General features: G+C 39.7%; 2 protein-coding genes across 5 annotated transcripts in view; both read left to right on the top strand.

Annotated features, from left to right (window-relative positions):
* Window positions 1-7,562, top strand: part of tjp3 (tight junction protein 3) — a 36,751-nt gene extending 29,189 nt beyond the window's left edge. For all 3 annotated transcript variants that reach the window (XM_059340872.1, XM_059340870.1, XM_059340871.1), the window contains exons 21-30: window positions 414-522; window positions 1,038-1,257; window positions 1,566-1,771; window positions 1,851-1,946; window positions 2,030-2,109; window positions 2,708-2,918; window positions 2,999-3,099; window positions 4,660-5,238; window positions 6,886-6,944; window positions 7,042-7,562. In XM_059340872.1, coding sequence (XP_059196855.1) covers window positions 414-522; window positions 1,038-1,257; window positions 1,566-1,771; window positions 1,851-1,946; window positions 2,030-2,109; window positions 2,708-2,918; window positions 2,999-3,099; window positions 4,660-5,238; window positions 6,886-6,944; window positions 7,042-7,162 — 1,782 coding nt within the window. In that variant the 3' untranslated portion in view covers window positions 7,163-7,562. The remainder of the gene's footprint in view (window positions 1-413; window positions 523-1,037; window positions 1,258-1,565; window positions 1,772-1,850; window positions 1,947-2,029; window positions 2,110-2,707; window positions 2,919-2,998; window positions 3,100-4,659; window positions 5,239-6,885; window positions 6,945-7,041) is intronic.
* An 8,225-nt stretch (window positions 7,563-15,787) lies between these two features.
* Window positions 15,788-20,417, top strand: part of arhgap45b (Rho GTPase activating protein 45b) — a 34,396-nt gene continuing 29,766 nt past the window's right edge. Inside the window, exons 1-3 of one of the 2 annotated variants that reach the window (XM_059341560.1) lie at window positions 15,788-15,940; window positions 16,950-17,199; window positions 18,958-19,140. In XM_059341560.1, the coding sequence (XP_059197543.1) occupies window positions 15,824-15,940; window positions 16,950-17,199; window positions 18,958-19,140 (550 nt within the window). In that variant the 5' untranslated portion in view covers window positions 15,788-15,823. Of the gene's footprint in view, window positions 15,941-16,286; window positions 16,482-16,949; window positions 17,200-18,957; window positions 19,141-20,417 lie in introns of those variants that run through there. The other variant, XM_059341561.1, reaches the window with a different exon arrangement.

The following is a 20,417-nucleotide window of genomic DNA, read 5'->3' as shown; positions in this document are numbered from 1 at the left end:
CAAAATTTTTCGCGACGTAAGTCGCGAAAAATTCATATTCTGTAGAGAAAAGTAATAGCACACCGATCCCGATCAAACCGCACGTTTTGATATATAATTTGTCCTGCAACTCTTTAAGTTGTAGGACTAGTAGCGGGACAAAATTACGTCCGGAAGAGGAATAAGAAGAAATCCACAGTATAACAGTAGTGCTCGGGGCTTCGCCCTGGTCCCTACAGCTATTGCTGTATGGGACCAGTGCTCGGTGCAATTGCCCCGAGGCCCTAATTAATATGTAAAAGTCCTGCAGTCAGGCTTGAAATAAAATATTTCAAATTGCAAACTGTTTTGGAATCTATAGGTCCTCTAGACTGTATTAATCTTAAGATAAAATGTCTTACATTACTCCTCCCAATTGTCTCTTATTTTTTCAGGTCAATAAAGTAGATTTTGGTCATTTCACACGAGAAGAGGCAGCCAACTTCCTCCTGAACATCAAGAAAGGAGAGCGAGTTGAAATCCGCACTCAGAACAAAATGGACAGTAAGTTTACCACTAAACTTCTCCGATGATCAATCAGTGGTGGAAGGAGTACTCAGATCCTTTACTAAAGTAAAATTACTAATACTACACCATGATATTACTCTACAAAAGTATCAGCATCAACATGTACTTAAAGTAAAGTAGTACTTGTGCAGAATGGCCACACTCATATTGTTTTTTATATATTCCACATATATAATTGTATTATTATGATTATTATTCATGTATTTATGTAAGCAGCAAGTAGGGCTAATTTCAACTACGTAATATACTGTGATGTGGTTTAATTAAAAAAAAATTTAATCATTTTAAATTGAGTTGAATTAAGTTTTTTGTGTTGAATCTCGACCTGAAGAGCAACTAAAGCCGTCAGCTAAATACAGTGGAGTAAAAGTTACATTATTTTCCTTTAAAATGCATTGGAGTAGAAGTATAAAGTTACAGAAAATGGAAATACTCAAGTACAAGTATCAAAAAAGTACCTCAATAACTGAAAGTATCATTTTCCTTCTCAGTTTATAAGAAGATCATCAAGTCAAACCTGGCAGACAACTTCTACATTCGCACCCACTTTGACCACGAGGCAGACGGCCCCATCGGGCTGAGCTTCACCAGAGGAGAGGTGTTCAGGGTGGTGGACACCATGCACCGCGGGAAGCTGGGCAAATGGCTCGCCAGCCGCATGGGGAACGACCTGCACGAGATGGATAAAGGCACCATCCCCAACCAGGCCAGGTCAGGAAAACACTGACAGGAGATTTCGATTTCTAGTTTAACCAACAAACACACTGCAAAAACGGTGTGTCTAAAAACAAGATAAAAACACTAAATCTGAATGTTCTAATGAACTAATGATCTAATTAATAACTAATGCTTATTTCTAGATTTAATAATCGTAATTTAAGAAATCTTGTCATTTAGTGAAATTATCTGTCCATGCAGCAAGATCATTTCCCTCAGATTTAGTGTTTTTATCTTGTTTTTAGACACCCTTTTTTGCAGTGCATGATTCAGTTCTTATAACTGTCATTATCTTCCTGCAGGGCTGAGACAATGGCCAGCATCGAGCAGGCTCAGCGGCTGACTGGAGAGAGGCAGGTTTCGGGACCAAGAGCTGAGTTCTGGAAACTACGAGGCCTCAGAGGGAACAAAAAGAATGAAAAGAACGTGCGGCGATCTCGTGATGACCTGCTGCAGCTCACCATCCAGGGCAAATTCCCAGCCTACGAGAGAGTCCTGCTTAGAGAAGGTTGGTGTGTTTTTTACCCTCACACACACAGATGATGTCTTATAGAAACATGTCCTGACTTGAGTCCTTTTTTCTGCAGCTAATTTCAAGCGACCCATTGTCATTCTGGGTCCTCTGAATGATATTGCCATGGAGAAGCTGGCCAGAGAGAAGCCTGATGAGTACGAAGTGGCAGGTTGGTTTGTTTAAAATAGAAAATTCTTTCCTAACTTTTTAGTTCTTCTGATCTGATGTTTACATTATAAACTTTTTCTGCAGACATGGTTCCTCGCAGTGGAGGAGGAGACAGCGGTTCCACAGTTATTAAACTGGACACTGTGAGGAGAATAGCAGAGAAGGTAAGTCTTCAATTGAGCAGAAGTAATGGTGGTATTAGTGAGCTTCCACACCTAACCTGTTTGGTTCGGTTAAAAAGAACTCAGGTTAGTACGGTTCTTTCATGCTGGAGTGAAAGCTGTCATTCGAACCCTGGTGTGGACCAAACAGCCAAACTGAGATAGATTGTTTGTGTTGTGAAAGCAAACAAACCAGCAACAAGATGATAACACATGATTCTGACGTGATTTTGGCACATTTTCAAAAACGAAACTATTAATAAATCCACCTTCGCTACTGTACAAGATGTCTTCGTGAACTCTTAGTGACTACAAAGAACATAAGGATACACATCAGAAGAGTAAAAGTGTTTTACGACCTGTTGTCAGTCACCAGAATTTGATTTCCCCCTGTGGGTCCTGATGATGCGGAAAAACAATGTCAAAAATGTCCAATCAATGAGTCAGACGTGAACTAAGATGCAACAATGTATAATTCCTCGGCCCCAATCAACCTCACTTCAGGTGTAAAAGTACTCCATAACAACAACAACAACAACATCTTGTTTTGATGCGTTTCTGTGCACCCTTCACACCTCTGTTTGCTCTTCTCTTCTTCCAGGACAAGCACCCTCTCCTGGACATCACTCCCACTGCAGTGGAAAGGCTGAACTACATCCAGTACCACCCCATGGTGCTGTTCCTGGACCCTCACAGCCGCAAGGACGTGAAGGCCATGAGGCAGAGGTACAGCCCCAACTCCAACAAGAGCTCCAGACGCCTCTACACCCAGGCCCTGAAGCTGAGGAAACACTGCAGCCACCTTTTCTCAGGTAACAAGCTGAATCTGTCCCTGCCATTTGTTATCTGTTACCACTCACTCACTCTTCATTATAATAACTTTCCCCTCCAGCACGTATTGACCTGCAGCCCAACTCCAATGTTTGGTACGAGAGTCTAAAGGATAAGATCCGCCACCAGCAGTCAAAACCTGTCTGGGTGTCTGAAGTGACGGTATGACACGCACACACACACACAGGCACGCACGCACGCACGCACGCACAAACACAGATGCACACACACACACAGGCACGCACGCACACACACACACACACACACACACACACACACACACACACACACACACACACACACACAGACGCATGCACTCACACATACACACAAACGCACACACGCACGCACACACACAGACGCACGCACACACACAGACACATACGCACACACAGAAACAGACGCAGGCATGTAATAAAACGCCTTAAACTCGTCGTCTGCACCTGCCTAAAGACTGTTAAATAGGTGTGCATACAGGCGATGACATCAAACCTCTAACGTGCGCGTGTAAATTCCATTCACTTTCAATGAGTGTCACATACGTGACGGGTGAACTACGCCCATCTGTACGCTCATCTCAATGTACAAATAATTATTTACTTTATGATGACGAATTTTGAGTTACACAGCTGCTTCGCTTCATAATTAAAGCAGTCCATGTATTACCAAGAGAGACAGATGAGACAGTTTAGGCTATTTCAGTCTACACGTGCACATGTTAAGGTGTCGTGTTAACGCCGGTAACATGTGTACGCCTATAACAGTATATCAGCAGGGTTCGTACGGGTGCTTGAAATCCTTGAAAATGCTTGAATTTTAATGTTGTATTTTCAAGGTTTGAAAAGTGCTTGGATTTTGGATTAAGTGCTTGTAAATGTTTGAAATTCTTACTGTATTTCTCTTGCAATCTGACTATAGATAACCGCATTTTCAATGGAAAAAAATATATAAACTGAATAGCCTACAACCTATCTGAAATGAAGACTGCTCCGCCTGCGTCTCGCCAGCGTCTTCTTGTTTCTGAGATATTTCTTGTTGCTCTACCCTGTATCTTCTTACTGAAGGGAGTTTTTCTAATTCCTAGTGGATGTGAGGGCTCCTGAAGTATTTGTGGGGCTTTCCTCCTAGTTTGGGTCGTGTATAGTTCCACCAGCTGCCAGTCATTTTTTTTCTCCTAGCCCCTAGATTCACATACCAGTATGTTTTATGAGATTAGCAAACTACTTTTAGTTGTTAAAAGTGTAATACCATTGGTGGTGGTATGGTTAAGTGAAATTACCCCTTTTAGTATCGAAGTACTCATCTAAAACATGCCATTTACAACCGTTGTAAGGTCTTCGAAAAGCTTGAAATGGACCTTGAAAGTCCTTGAAAAGTGCTTGAATTTGACCACTGAAAAAGTGTACGAATGCTGATCAGGGACTGGACCATTACTCAGGAACAAACTGAGGAAGAAGCTGTTACACACAGTCTCAGGTTCAAACTGTATTGTTTTATAAGAAAGCATCACTCATAGATGAAACCCAAGCCCCAACAGAGCTGTCAGGACAGTTTTATTTTCAGGCCAATTTCATTTTTTTGATAACGAAATAACGCTCTCAAAATAACATTTTTATTTTTTTCAGCTTTAATGAAAATTTGATTACATCAACAGGATGTTATTACATTTAATGGGTGCTTGCTGCCCTGTGGAAAAGGAATAACTGATGTTTTTCTGTCCAGTTGGAGAGTGGAGGAGAACAGGACTTGGATGCTCTGGACCAAACCCAGTCAGACTACTTGAGTGCAGCCAGTGACCTGGAGGACACTGACGGAGAGGCCTTCACTGACGGAGATGCCTACACCGACAACGAGGATCTGGAGGAGGCGTACCCCGGTGAGAGCGCAGCCACGCTGCCCAGAGGCTCCAGGGTGGCTGGAGCTGCTTTAGCCCGATCATCTGAGCCCGCTTCTATGCACCACGGCTCTGACGTGGACTCGGAGCCTCACGCCGACACGTACTCACTCAGAGAAATCCCCCCGCTGCTGCACGTACCCGAGCCCAGGGCCACACGCCTGGAGAGTTACAGCCCGCCTCACAGCCCTGCTGAGGAGGAGGACCCCTCCCATCGCAGCTTTACAGACTCAGATTTCAGTGCACACGATGTTGTTGCACCCACCACTCCGTCAGACGGACCCCCGGATTTTATAGCCCCCGACCCGACCATACGGTATTCTGTGAACCGGCCCTCCAACGCTGAGGCGGAGCCCGAGAGCCCACAGCCTGCCAGCCTGTCTACTATCGAGGAGAAATTACAGCAGGTACATAAAATGTGACTCTCTATACCTGTGTTTCTATCAATTTAACACTATCTACCTTAAACCACATGCACTGGAACAATTAGTTCCAGTGCATGTGTTTATTGCATGCATTGTTTATAAATTGAAAATGTTCACAATTTTCACTATCATTAAAGTTATTTTTTAAGAAAAAACACCAAATTTTACCCCCTCAAAATAAATATATGCAGCTTTATTAGTCTTCTATGAAAGTAAACTGAATATCTTTGGGTTTTGCACTGTAGCTTGGACAGAACAAGCAGTTAAAAATGGCACTTTGTGAAATCTGTGATGGGCATTTCTTGTGACTTTTCCAATATTTTATAATCCTACTGAAGCATGGTGCATTCCCTTAAGAGAAGGATATCTGCCCTGGTTTACTAAATGAATAAGATAATGATCAAAATTTCATAGAAAATAAATTCTACTCGTTTTTTCTGAATTAAAGGAATAATAATAGGGACCTCATTTATTCAGAAACAGGGCAGATATTTGTGTCACATCTTTTGAATGCTTCCGTAAAAACCAAACAATAAGTTAATGATTTGAAAGAAAATTATGAGGTTGCGAAAATAATCGTGAGCTTTACATTAGTGTTTTTTTTAATGAATGCTGATGGGAAAACGTCCCAGTAACAGTAATACAAAATGTAAAAAAGCTGCATTACACTTTTCTTTTAAATCCTTTTTTTCTCCCTTGTTTGAAAGGATATTACATTTGAAAATGAAATTTCCCCACGTTTTCCCACATTACATCAATATTTTAACCCAAATGTAAAGAATAGAGTGAGTGATTACTCTTTAAGCAAGTTTAAAATCTATTAGTTGATTTTTTTTTTCTTCCCTGGAAAGTCATTGCTGATAACAATTTTCTAAAGCCAGTTATGTTATAATACTGTAAAATATGTGATTTGTAGAAATTGCACTTAAATGTGTGTGTAAATCAAGGTTATAATAGTTTTGGATTTTTCATTAGTTTTAGTTTTAATTTCGTTGTGAATTTTTGTTTTCAAATTCAGTTAGTTTTAATTCGTTTTTAGAGTGAGTTTGATAGTTTAAGTTGAGTTTTTATTTTCTGAAAATGCTTAGTTTTAGTTCAGTTTTTTATTAGTTTTAGTTTTAAGCTCCACTGCAAAAAAATGTGATTTGTAATATCATGGGCAAATTGAAGACAGGCATAATAATTGAACGGTTGATGCTATCAGAATTTTCATATTTCCAAAGGTTTTTAAAGCTGAGAAGTTGCTCTTTACAGAAATATGGTGTCATTGTGGTAATTATGCTTGCACATCTCCCGGAAGCCCACAAAGCAGGAATACACACACTCAGCGGCAGAGAAATAGAAACACTGGATTATGTATGAAAAATGTTGACAAAGATGAAGGCAACAGCAAGACATTTTCACTGTAATTTTATTTAGTTTTAGTTAGTATAGTAACCGCAAAATACAGTTTGTTAGTTGTTGTTTTTTAAACTCTAGTTTTTATTTCAGTTAACAAAAATGTTTTGTCAATTCTAGTTTTCGTTAACTATAATAACCTTGGTGTTAATATTTCATGTGTTTTTTGCTGTTTTGAGTACATTTTCATTTGAAACGAGATTGAAAAGAAGTTCTTGTCCTGTGTTCCAGGCCCGCTCTGCAGAGCCACAGGCACACCCTGAGGAGAAGAAGGGCCCTCAGTTCATCGTGTAAGTCCTCTTCTTCTGTTGTCTCTTCCAGGTTTCACAGTAAAGTAAAACGTAGGCTAATGTGCTAATCCCGACCGTCTCTCCTGCTCTTTTATAGGCTCGCACATCATCACCAAGCAGTCCAGTTCAGGCGCACACAGATCAGAGGCAGCGACAGCTCTGATGACGACGAGGAAGAGGTGGATGACATCGAATGGGGTCCTGCAACAGAACTCTAGAGTCTGCATTGAGGATGAAAGCTGGACTCTAACGAGGACATGGGAACTATTTCACACCCTAAAGAAACTCTCTGTTGCACAACAAACGTTTTGTCTGAAGATGGTGGTCGGCCTACATTACACACCTGAAAAGATGACTAAAAGTTTTCCACAAGAATGTTAAGATCAAAGCCTGATGTCTTTTCATAGTTTTTATTTAAATGTCAAACAAATCAGTTGCTACTTGACACTGCTACTATATGTAACAATTAAAATAAACACTAGTTATATTAGAATATAGATCATACTAAATGAGTCTTTTTATAAAATGATGCAAGAACATTTATGAAATGTTTGGATGCCTCCTTAACTTTTTCTACATTAAACTGTTTTCCTGATTTCAAAAGTGGGTTTGTTCAATTGTTCAAAATGGCAAAAGGACAAATGTTTTATGCTTTTTCAGGATTCTAATCAGTATTCTTTACAGATATGTACTGCAGTCTACAGTAACTACAAAAAGGATAAAACTGAGAAAAACTGCTTTAAAATTGAACGTTTTTTAACTGGCCAGCCAAATGTGTTATAGGTAGGTAAGTGATATGACACTTATTTTTCTCATTTTTATAATAGTTTTCTAATAGTAATGTTTTCTTCTTTCAGCTTTTATATTTTGTTTTCATTTAATTAACATTCTCAAATTGATTTTGTTATAAATTTATTTAAAAGTGTTTAACAATTGGGCGTTCCCGGTAGCACACCTGGTAGAGCGCGTACCACAGAGGCCCAGTCCTCGTAAGCGGGCGGCCCGGGTTCGAATCCGGCTCGGAGCCCTTTCCTGCATGTCTTCCCCTCTGTCTCCCCTTTCACTCTCAATATCTCTCTCTCTCTCTCTCTCTCTCAATAAAGCTACAAAATGCCCAAAAAATATCTTTAAAAAAAAAAGTGTTTAACGACTATTTAAAGATGTGCGTATTTTCGACTTAATATTATAAAGAAATGTTATATTTTAGTCTTAATATAACTTAGATAGTAACTCTAAGATAAGATAATAACTCTAGATAATAATTTCTCTTTCAAATAAACTTGTATCTATTATTTTTATGTTTAAATTAGTACATATATCCAAAGCAGTGCAATTACTGCTTGGTTTTGAGTTGGCTTTTGTGGTTTTTATATAATTATTTCTCTGAAAGAAAGCACAATTGAAATCTAAAACTTTGTCACAAGTTAAAACAGACATCAAGGAGTTCATTTATAGTGAGTTTAAGTTTTAACAAACTTATAACCAAATATGTAGTTACTGCAGTTAGGCTTTGTAGGGCAGTATAATCATTAACTGTATGTACAGCCCTGATGACTGATAATCAGATATTAGCTACTTTCCCCCCTCAAAGGCTGAATAACCCAACGGGGCAAAGACGCCTCAGGGGCCATTACTTTTAGCTTTATTTCATGAATTGCACATGTGATTGTGCAATGACCGCATATATCCCTAATGCACAACATTAACATAAAAAACACAAGGTGGCTTTTGCATTTTTGGAGGATCTTGCATAGGGGCCATACATCTCTAATTTATGTTTCACTTGATGTTATGTTCACATCGGGGCATTTCCTTAAATTGATTTGCATGTAATTAAACTCGTATGGAAAGGAAATATACAGTATTATTTTACAGGGTTTTTCTAATTCTTTCTACATTAATGCCATAAATAACATGCCATAAAAAAAGTAAAATTACTGTTATAGCGATTAAAATTAAAATTAAAATAATTTTAGTGAGTAGCCACCGGGAAAGTCTCAGGCTACACCCTCTCAAAAGTCCACTCATTGGCCCTCATTTATCAAACGTACGATAGAAAGTGAGCGTAAAGTGGGCGCAAGATCCTTTCTACTCAAGGCTCGGCATTTATCAATGTGGACGTGGTACGATCAGATCTCAGTCTGCTCTCAGCTCGTGTACACAGGTTTGAGTCAGCGTGAAGTCGACACATCTGAGTCTGAGAATTGATCTTAGACTATTGTATCGATGCCTGGAGCTGATGAAACTCTGTGGTGTTTTGATTTTTAATGGTGACAAAGCAAAACATGTTTAGACTACATAATTTATCAATAAAACATAATTTAAAATAAATACACCCTGCGACCGTGAAATTCTTTGATCAGAATATTAGACGAGTCAGCGGTTCCCAAGCGTTTTTAGCTGCGCACCCCCTTCTATGTCCCAACCGTGTTGACGCACCCCCAATCCCCCACACCTTCAAAAAAAAAATGCAATAAGCTTTTTTATAGCCATATTAAAGGCGGCATGTTTAATCATGCTTAAATAAGACACAAAAAATACATAAAATGACCAAAAAATTACATAAAATTAAGCAAAAAGGGACTCAAATTGACTACAAAATGACAAAAAACGACCACAAAAAGACACAAAATGACCAGAAAAGACACAAAATTACCTAAAAAAGACACAAAATTACCCCAGAAAAAGGGACAAAATTACCAAAAAAAAGACACAAAATGACTAAAAAAACACAAAATTACCAAAAAGATTAAAACATATGAACACTTTAACACAGTGGAGACAGAGCTGACTTCCAAAATGATTTGGCGACCCCCAGAAATCATCTTGCGACCCCAATTGGGGTCGGGACCCCAAGTTTGAGAATAGCTGCCCTGGACAACAGGCTCCCTGTGGTGGTAGCCACAAGAACATATTGAATTCTTCAGACCCCGGGAATGAAAGGTTCGCTCAAACACAATAGCCCTCATTTATCAAGCGAGCGTAGAAACAAGCGCAGATCCGAGTGTATATTTCGTCTTACAACAGGGTCCACTTGTGATTTATCAAACGATCGTATCTCTCCAATCACAGCGTAAGAATGATCGGCTGTTGATAAATGTGGCAGCTCGAAACATGCATAATTTAAATACCACGCCCTAATATATACCCGATTCGGATGACTCGCCTTCAGAGTTTACGACACCGAAGGGCGCAATAACAGGATTTTTTTCCCCCTCTAAAGTCAGCTTTATTAGCAAAGTGCACCGTTACAATTAACAATAGGGGCAATATAGACATATTAAAGGAATACGCAGCGACAGAGGTTTATGAAATAAAAGTACTTATAGTTATAAACTCAAACAAGTTCACTGAATATTTTACATTTGGAGCACGGACTTAGAAGTTTTCAGCTTTTTGGTTGAAGGAGGTAAACAATGTTTTAAAGTAAGTTTTAATTCTAAAAGAAGAGGAATTTCTCAGTCAGAAAGTGAAACTCTGACGTCCAACAGCAGCAACACAACAAACTAGTTTTGTTTGGCAGCATAAAAAGTGAAAAAGAAGGAAATCAGTGGTGCTGTCAGCAGAGTAGCGGACTATTAAACTCCCGGCAAGGTTTGAGTAATTATCGTGATATATAAAGCCCAATAATCTATATAATATCCGAATATTGCTATTATTATGATGGAGATATATTATTCACCTCTTTACATTTACTAATAATGATGTCCTAGTCAGAGCAGCGTGTAGCAGCACTGATTGGAAATGTTTCTATTCGGGCAGCACCGCTGGTGAAGGAGACGCTGACGCTCCGGTATATGAGGGGCCGTATAGGCCATAATTCAGAATTACTATTCACACACACATATAAAACAAATCACATTCACACACTATAGTAAAAACCTCACACACATACAGGTGAAATGCGTTCACAAACACTACTGAAATGTTATGCTGTCTCACACACACTACTGAAAAGCTTTCATACACACAACTGAAATGCTTTTATGCATACAACTAAAATGTTGTGATCTCACACACACTAGTGAAATCCTCTCATACACACTAGTGAAATCCTCTTATACACACTAGTGAGATGCTCTCACACACACTAGTGAAATCCTCTCACACACTAGTGAAATCCTCTCATACACACTAGTGAAATCCTCTAACACACACTAGTGAAATCCTCTCACACACACTAGTGAAATCCTCTCACACACACACTAGTGAAATGCTTTTATACATACAACTAAAATGTTGTGCTCTCACACACACTAGTGAAATGCTTTTATACATACAACTAAAATGTTGTGCTCTCACACACACTAGTGAAATCCTCTCACACACACTAGTGAAATGCTTTTATACATACAACTGAAATGTTGTGCTCTCACACACACTAGTGAAATCCTCTCTCTCACACACTAGTGAAATCCTCTCACACACACACTAGTGAAATCCTCTCATACACACTAGTGAAATCCTCTCACACACACTAGTGAAATCCTCTCACATACACTAGTGAAATGCTTTTATACATACAACTAAAATGTTGTGTGCTCTCACACACATTAGTGAAATCCTCTCACACACACTAGTGAAATCCTCTCACACACACTAGTGAAATGCTTTTATACATACAAGTGAAATGCTTTCATACATACAACTGAAATGTTGTGCTCTCACACACATTATTGAAACGCTCTCATAAATACTACTGAGATTTCAGTGTAACAGGAAGGCGTTTCAATGTAACAGGAAGGCGTTTCAGTGAAACAGGAAGGTGTTTCAGTGTAACAGGAAGGCAGCTAAAAAGAGGAAGTGTGGGCTATTTTTCTTCTTTGGAGCATTCTGAGGAGGCACATGCGGCCTACATGGTGGATATTATTATTATTATTATTATTATTATTAAAATGAATCTTCTCTTTGTTTTTAGTTTATTGGTGCAAACTTTATTTTATGATGTGCAAGGGAATGAAGAAGATGTAATAAGTTTTTTTACAAGCGCTTTGCAGTGTATTGAATCGCTTCAGAGAAATGAGCCTAATAATTCTGACCAGGAAAGGCTTTATAGAGTGCTTGATGACCACACAAGAACTATATCTGCTCTTCAAGCGGCGGTGTCCAGATATGATCCTTGGAATAGGGACATCAGTCACCGGCTGGGATCACTGCACAGGTGTTTCCGCAATTTGCTTCATGGACAGGAGGCCAGACAGAGGTCTGCTGATGAAAATATATTTTTACCCCCAACTACCTTCACTGGTCACCCCGGCCGTCCCAGATACACCATAACCAGTGAACAAATTTCTCACTGTGTGTCCATTGGCATGACATGGCAGAGAATTGCATCTTGCTTTCGGATAAGTAGAAGAACTCTGCACAGGCACAGACTACTACTGGGAACTGAACCATTAAGATATGCAGTTATGTCAAATCAAGAACTGGATAGTCTTGTGACTGTTATACTACAGAATACTCCAAATGCAGGGGAGACCTATGTCCTTGGTAGCCTGAGGTCACGTGACTTAAGGATCCAGCGTTGGCGGGTCAGAGACAGCTTGAATCGGGTGGATCCCATTGGACGATCATTAAGACGCCGTCATGCTATAAGGAGGAGGGTCTACAGTGTTCAATCCCCCAACCAATTATGGTAAGCTCATGGTGAAAGACTTGCCAAGATCATTTTTTTAATAAAGGTGCCATGCCAAACCATTAAAAATAATGTACAATTAAGTCAGACATAATCAAAAGTTACTTTAAAGGAGACATATTATGCCCCTTTTCCACAAATTAAAATAGTTCCCAGGTGTGAGGGAACAGCTCGTAAAACAGCTCGTAAAAACCACATAGATTTATTTGTCAATTCTCAGATTTTGGGAGCTGAAATGCAAGACAAACACCCAAAAATATGTCAAAGAGCTTTAAAAAAATTGGTATTTTCATAATATGTCTCCTTTAAAGCACTCACTGTGCTGGAAATACACCATGTCAGTGTTTTTAACCCTCTGGGCCCACAAGGGACATTTTCAGCCATGTTTGTAATTTTTCACTTTTGTTTTGGCAATAATTTTGGCTGTGATACTGCAAATGACATGATTTTTGGAAGAAGGATGTCTTTCTTGATACATTTTGAAATTCTAATTAATTCATTTCTAATGGCTCTTTAATACACTGTCCAAACTTACTACCCTTTTGAGCCATTTGGGCTGAAAATGTCCACCTCCAAAAAATGCTATAAAAACTTTACAGATTAATATTTTTTTCTACTTTTTTTCTGCATAAACCTCTTAAACAACTTCTGCTCTGCTCAAAACTACCAAACATTCAAATATTTTGAGGATTTTAACCCTTTAAATGTTTGATTGCACAATGTCACTGTTTTTCAATCAAAATTGATTTTGATGCATTTTTAGTTTTCTGTGTAGTGTCAGATTTAAAATGTAAAAACCCCTGTTTGGCGACTTGATGGCAGACATGTCCACTTTTAAATAACGCTTTAAAAATATTACTGATATATATATGTTTTTCAAATCTTAAATCAAATTTTAAATCTTTTAATCAACTTCAGTCCTGATAAAAACTATCAAATATTCAATTATTTTCAGGATTTTAACCCTTTAAATGCCAGTTTTGATTCCATGATGTCATTGTTTTTCAAAGAAAAAACAAACAAAAATTGAGTTATTTTCCATTTAATAGATAGGGCGTGACATTTAAATGACGCTTGTTTCCATCCACCACATTTATTAACAGCCGATCATTTTTAAGCTGTGATTGGAGAGATACGATCGTTTGATAAATCCCACGTGAATGACGAAATATACGCTCAGATCTGCGCTGTTTGTTAAATAAGGGCCACTCTGTGTGTTTCTACTACAAGTTAGCCCCCATAGGAATTTCAACACTCTGGAGGTGACGTATGGTTTTCGCTGTCGCTAACTGTGCACAACGTCAGCAGCTGAAAGCAGCATGGCTAATTATGCACAGAGGCTTATCATAAACATAGTGATCTTGAATTAACCTGCATCACTAACTGTGCACAGAGTGTCTGGTGCTTGTTGTAAACAAACAGAGATCACTAAGTGAACACCTCCTGCAGCAGCAGCACATACAAACTGTACTGCTACAGAGCTAACTGTAGCTAACTGCAGCTCACGGCGGCTCTTGTAACAAGCCTCAGGCTAGTTAGCGGCTCGTTAAGAAGAGTAAGAAGGAGTCGCTGGATTTGTTTCCAGTCGCTTTCTTGAAAAATAGTCGCTAAGGGGGTCTGAAAAGTCGCTAAGTTGGGAACACTGCTTTGCAGGCTTTTACAAATGGCGTGTGTTGTTGTCATGTAGAGTACTACTTCACATTCCGCTTTGCGATCTATCCAATCAGTAAGCAGGCTGTTTTCAGGAGAGAAAAAGGGCCCTGCTCTTCAACAGTAGCGGTTCCAAAACTTTTTTAGCTGCGCACCCCCTTCTATGTCCCAATCCCCCACACCTTCAAAAAAAACAAAATGCAATAAGCTTTTTTATAACCATATTAAAGGCAGCATGTTTAATCATGCTCAAATGACCAGAACACACATATAATTAAATAATCACCATCACAACAATGTGGTCTTGCATTTGAATTAATCTAAAACACAGTTTCAATATAATGCAACAAAGTTATACAAGCTTACACTTTTAAGAGCAAAGAGGATGATGACAGGCTCAGGATCAGAGGCAGACAGCAGATAAGTTGGGAAAATGTTATAATATTTTGAGCCGTGTTGAACAAAAATTGCAGCAAGTTCAAATGACCGTGGAGCTAAACAACCCCGTCATCATAACACAGGTTGGGAAAATGGAAGAAAATAACTTCCACGCTTCATTTTAAGATGAAGTGCATTCCGAATAGCCTGCTTTATTTATTTATTAGCTAATATTACACTTTTTGATTTTTACAAAGGAAATGTTTATTTACACTTCTTTATTGTGTGGGGGAAAAACGTAGCCTAATTGTGTAATTATCAGACCGCCATTACATTTTTCATCTCGCGCACCCTTTGCGGCAGCTCGTGCACCCCCGGGGTGCATGCACCACACTTTGGGAATCCCTGTACTACTGGGACGAAAAAAGTCCCGACAAAAGCCGGTTCCAGACTGTCTGCTCGTATTCAAATTGGGGGCGTTTCGCCGAGTGCAGCCCGCCTCATTCTGGGTATTGTCCGGGTATTACCCGGTTGTGGAGACAGCCCTATGTATCTGGCCTTGTCATGGTATTTATTTGCTCACATGATTCACATCTTTACGGTCATCTGCTGCCATAAAAGGCATTTAAAACAAACAACAGTGTGTCTTATGATGTTTCCCTTCTTCAGTTTCTCTTTTGTTTTGTCTTTTAAATGAGTTGTCAGGTGCACTGGGAGGCATGAAAAGCTTCAGGTCACATGCTGGAAACAGGTGTGTGAGGATGAAGTGATTAGTGACAATCAGCACTTTGTTTCTGTTTGCTTTGCGTCAGGAAGCGCTTCATTGTCCTTTAACTTAGTTTGAATTACTGAGAACGTTTTGTGCAGTTTCTTGAGTGTAATTTAAACGCGATTAATCTCCTGAAAAGTGAGTGAAAAGTGGTAGGCTATTATCTAACCTCCTCCTGCTGCTGCTGCTGCTGGAGGAAACTGTAGCGCGCAGAGCGGATGCGGGAGCGCAGAGGCAGTTTGCGGTGAGCTGTCTGTCTCTGCGTCAGTGAGCCTGCGCGGCTCGATGTGCGACAGCAGCAGCAGCAACAGGAGGAAGGCAGACAGACAGGTACCGTGGCTGAAGGCTGGCACAGAGCTCCCGCTGAGGCCGAGCAGCGGCACAGCACCCAAGTGGCGAGTCGGGGGGTGGGTGGGGGGGTTGTACGTCAAACTCAAAGAAGTCGGGATGGACGGAAAAGGCACGCTCAAGATGTTCACCAGGAAGAAACGGGAACTGATCAAGACGCCATCCATCTCGAAGAAGAGCCGAGCAGGAAGCCCCGGGCCCCAGAGCAGCCAGTCTGTGAGTACAGCATCACTTCTGGTTTCTCCTGCTGCTGCGGCTATCAGTGTGTGTGAGAATGTGTGAGAGTGTGTGTGTGTGTGTGTGTGTGTCAGATGACCTTCGGCTGGAGGGGACATGCTGTAGAGGGGCCTGAGAGTGTGTGTTGAGTATTATTTAGGCAAGTTTTAGTGCGCATTAAGTCTTATGACAGGTTAAAAGTGCAGTCTGACTGTATGAAACTTCTTCATGATGTGTGTCTGACACACTGACGCATAGGAAGTGTATCTTTTGTGGGGTTTTACCACTAAAGCAGTGACGGCCGCATTCGGGGTGTGTGTGTGTGTGTGTGTGTGTGTGTGTGTGAAAGCTCTGGTGAGATTCAGAAGTTGACTTTAGTTAGAATGGGGACCGAGCTGTAGTGGGAAGGAGCATGCTGAAACGTGTCGGCAAAGGCAGCTACAAGCCTTACTCTGCCAGTCTGAGAGTTAAGAAAGCTGACACTAAAAGCAATGAGAAGCTGGAGATACTACCCAACAAGCACAACGTATGGCTGAAGCAGGTATGTGTGAGGAAATTCATCTCATAGAGAGGATGCTTTTCTGTTTCTTGTGAAATGTTGTCACGGTGAACAGCTCTATGTGCACTTGTCAGGCCCAGAACTTTAAGGCACTAACGATAAAGAAAATGATAGATGAGATGCACTAATCGGGCAAGAAAATGGAAAAAACCTTTCCTGTGACTTTTTGTTTCTGTTTGTTTGCAGATGAGAAGGTCATTTCTTTAGAAAAATGTCATTGTTCATATTCCAAACAGTAAATGACATTTCTACACTGTTGCCACACCCGACAGCAGCTTGGAGTCAGGAAGTGTTGCACAACGCAGCACAGGATCTTGTGAAAGTCTTCACATGTGTGTTTACCAACAACAGCTCTGCTCAAGTGAAGACGTCCGCCTTCATGACGTTCAGGTCGAGCTGTAAAATCCATCTTGACCTTTTTCTTTCTCTCTTACTGTGTGTTCCTTTCAGCTGTCTATCCTCCAGGAGCAGCCTCGCAAAGATGCAGGTGACATCACCCTCTCTTCTTCACCATCATCCTCTTCCTCCTCTTCCATGCTCACCCCGACTGCTGCCGGGCTGCAGGACCCCTCCCTGTCCTGCCCCGGCACCCCCAGCACCCAGCACGGCAAGCTGGCTGCGATGCAAGGGGTGGGCTGCCCGTCTCCTGTGGCCACGCTGAAGAGGCCCACAGCACTCAGCAGACACGCCAGCGCTGCAGGTCAATATATCATATATCATATCATATATAGGCCTATATATATATATATATATATATATCTCACCCTGTTGACTTCATCAAATATATTCTCATTCCTGTCTGCTGTGCACCAAGGTTATTATAGTTAACGAAAACTGACAAAATAACGTAAACTAGAATTGAAATAACTGAAATAAAAACGAGAACTAACTAAAACTGTATTGTGTGGTTACAAAATAACTAAAATTATAGTGAAATGTCCTTCGTTTTCGTCAACTTTTTTCATATGTAAACCTTTTCGGTTGATATGAAATCTATTTCATCTATTTGGTTTTATGACTTCATAAACTTGTTGGGGCTGAGATGGATCAGACAAAAGAAATAAAAGAAACATTTATTGTGGCCTTTTTGAATTTGCACCCAATCAATACCCCATTACAAAAAAACTAAAACGAACACTAAAACTAATAAAAACTAAACTAAAACTGAGCACTTTCCAAAAAATAAAAACGAATTAAAACTAGCAAACTCACTCTAAAACGAATTAAACTAATGAAAAATCCAAAACTAATATAACCTTACTGTGCACTTCATCCACACCTTAGACTGGACTAGAAAAACACACCTACAGAGCAAAACATCCTCAATAAAAAACATTCTGTTTACTTTAAATTTGACATCCATTGAATCAAAACAGTTGTTTTATTATGACCTTTTAAATGATCCGCACCAGTGAAGAGATAAGAGTGTAAAAGGTGAAAATCCCTGTTTTCATTTGGTTTTTTGATTCTTCTTCTTCAATACATTATTTATTCTCCAAAATGTGTCTTAAATAAAAGGCAAATGCCCGTCACCTGTCCCAGAGACAGAGGTGGTAAAATAAGTTTGATCTGTCTATCAGTCCAAAATTCCAATGTATTTAATTTACAATTATTTTTAACAGAGAAACACAGCAAAGCATCACATTTAAAAGATAGTTTGACATTTTGTAGTGCGTGTATGCATGTTTGGTGGAGTTGTATGAGAAGATCAATGCCACTCTCATGTCTTTAACCAATGAAGCCTCAGCCAGCAGTAGAGTTGCAACAATTAATCAGTTCTTTTGTTCAGCACAAAATGCTGTTTTCAGCCTCTTAAATATAGAGCTTTCTTTTGTGTTCTACCATATTAAACCGAACATCTTTGGGTTTTGGACTGAAAAAACAAGACATTTAAAGGCATCACCTTGGACCCTGAGGTACTGGGATCCACATTTTTCTTGTTTTTCTCAGATTAATCAATACTGAAAATAATGTTTAGTTGCAGCCCTAAGCAGCAGCTGGTTCGTTTCTCTCACTGGAGCAAACTGCAAACCAGTTTGTTTAAAGCTAACAAATGAACATGATATATCTGGTTATACAAAAACCAAAGGAAAAAACAGCTATTATCAGTTGTTTTTTTTTACAGTGCTTATGTGCCCAACTATTTCTTGTGCAGGAACTCACTGCTCAAGAAAGAAAGGACCAGTACTGTGCATAGAAGAGCCCGTTACAACCTTTACACTTTGGTTCTGTACGAGTTAAACAAACAAGATATAAAGTGAATTAGTGAGACTTGGAGGTGCTGCGGGGTGGATTTTGTTTTACATTATTAAACAGACAGTGTCATTGATCCTCTCATGTAACTCTTTGCCAAAAAGTGAATAAACATTTTCCCTTGTAACATTTTGGAGCTGAAGTTTTTGGCATTTCTGCTCGATAAAGGACTTCAACAATGCACTTGTCCTGTGTGTCTCCCTAGGGTTCCCGCTCCAGTCGTGGGTGTTCACTAAAGGTCAGGGGAAAGGGGCCCTGACCCCGACCACTCCGTCTGAAGGTCCAGAGAGCACGGCCATAGAGGTGGAGGACATCCCGGCCCTGCTGAGGGACGTAGCTCGCTTCGCAGAGGCTGTGGAGAAGCTGAAGGATGTGGTGCTGGCTGAAGGTGAGCATGTTGACTGATTAAAGGGGCAGTGTGAAGGATTTAGAGGCATCACACACACTGCAAAAAACAACTGACAAATATGAGAAATAACTAGAATTGAGCAAATACATGCTTGAAACAAGTAAAATTATCTGCCAGTGCAGTAAGTAAATGTTTCTAATATCTAGGCACTGGAAAAACCAATGATGTCTTAAAATAAGTCCAAAAGTACTTATTTTGACTGTAGTAACATTAAAAAAAAGCCAGCAGTACTTGAAATTAGCATGTTTTTTTCTCATTTCAGTATCTGTGGGTAGATACTGGTGGTAGAAAATGCTTTTGTAAACGCATTTAAACTACATGCCACTAAAACTCTCAACTGGAGCCAATATTTTAGGGAACAACTTACCATAATCAACAGTTGAATAGATTGAAAAGCATGAAAAAGCTCACAGTGTCAATCCCAAAAAGAAGTTTTTACACAAGACTGAAATCCCTGTGAAGAGGTGACTCACTCATTTTTGTTACAAAAAGACACATGTTCTTAAAATAAGTACAAAAAGCTATGGTCAGTAGGTAAATTATACTCAACAAGATAATTAAGATACTATTGCTAGATAGAATAAGAAAATACTTGGTAAACCTAATGTTTTTTGCAGTGCAGTGGAGTTGCAGGTTGCAAATAACTGAATAGCCTATGCTTTCAAGCATATAGTAAACCTAAGCTCTGTCTAGAGCCAGTGTTTGGTTTATCCATAAATGTGAGGGGCTTGTTCTAATCTAACGGAAATCCAGTCATTCTTAGTTTGATGAAAACATAGTTATGAATATTATATTCAATTTCTGCCAATAGATTCCCCAAAATCTTACACACTGCTCCTTTTGTTTTTTTAAAAGCTTTGCAAACCTGCAAATCAACCTGCAGAAACAAAGATGATGTGATTTAGATTTAGAAAGACCCTAATTTCACCTACCTACCTGGGCTCTTGTGAGTCTTTTCAGCTGGTACAGTGATGTGTTTGAGGACGTGTTATATTCATTTGAGTTTTAACTAAATGCTCTCTGTGCTGCGATCACCGCACTAAAGATATGGTGTTCACCACTGTGGAGACCAACATCGATATCTTTTGCGTGTGTAGCCAGTTATGATTTTCATCTTCTGGCTTGTTTGACACTATGTCTTTGTTTCTTTTTGGTGCCGTTGCTCTACATTGTGTTCACATGTGTTTTTGTAATACATTTTCAGGCAGAACAATACTGTTTGGCCTATCCTCTTTCCCTCTGTGTTGCATGCTCCT

This window comes from Centropristis striata, chromosome 9 (assembly GCF_030273125.1).
Source record: "Centropristis striata isolate RG_2023a ecotype Rhode Island chromosome 9, C.striata_1.0, whole genome shotgun sequence".
NCBI lineage: Eukaryota > Metazoa > Chordata > Actinopteri > Perciformes > Serranidae > Centropristis > Centropristis striata.
This window is presented reverse-complemented; position numbering and strand designations above follow the sequence as displayed.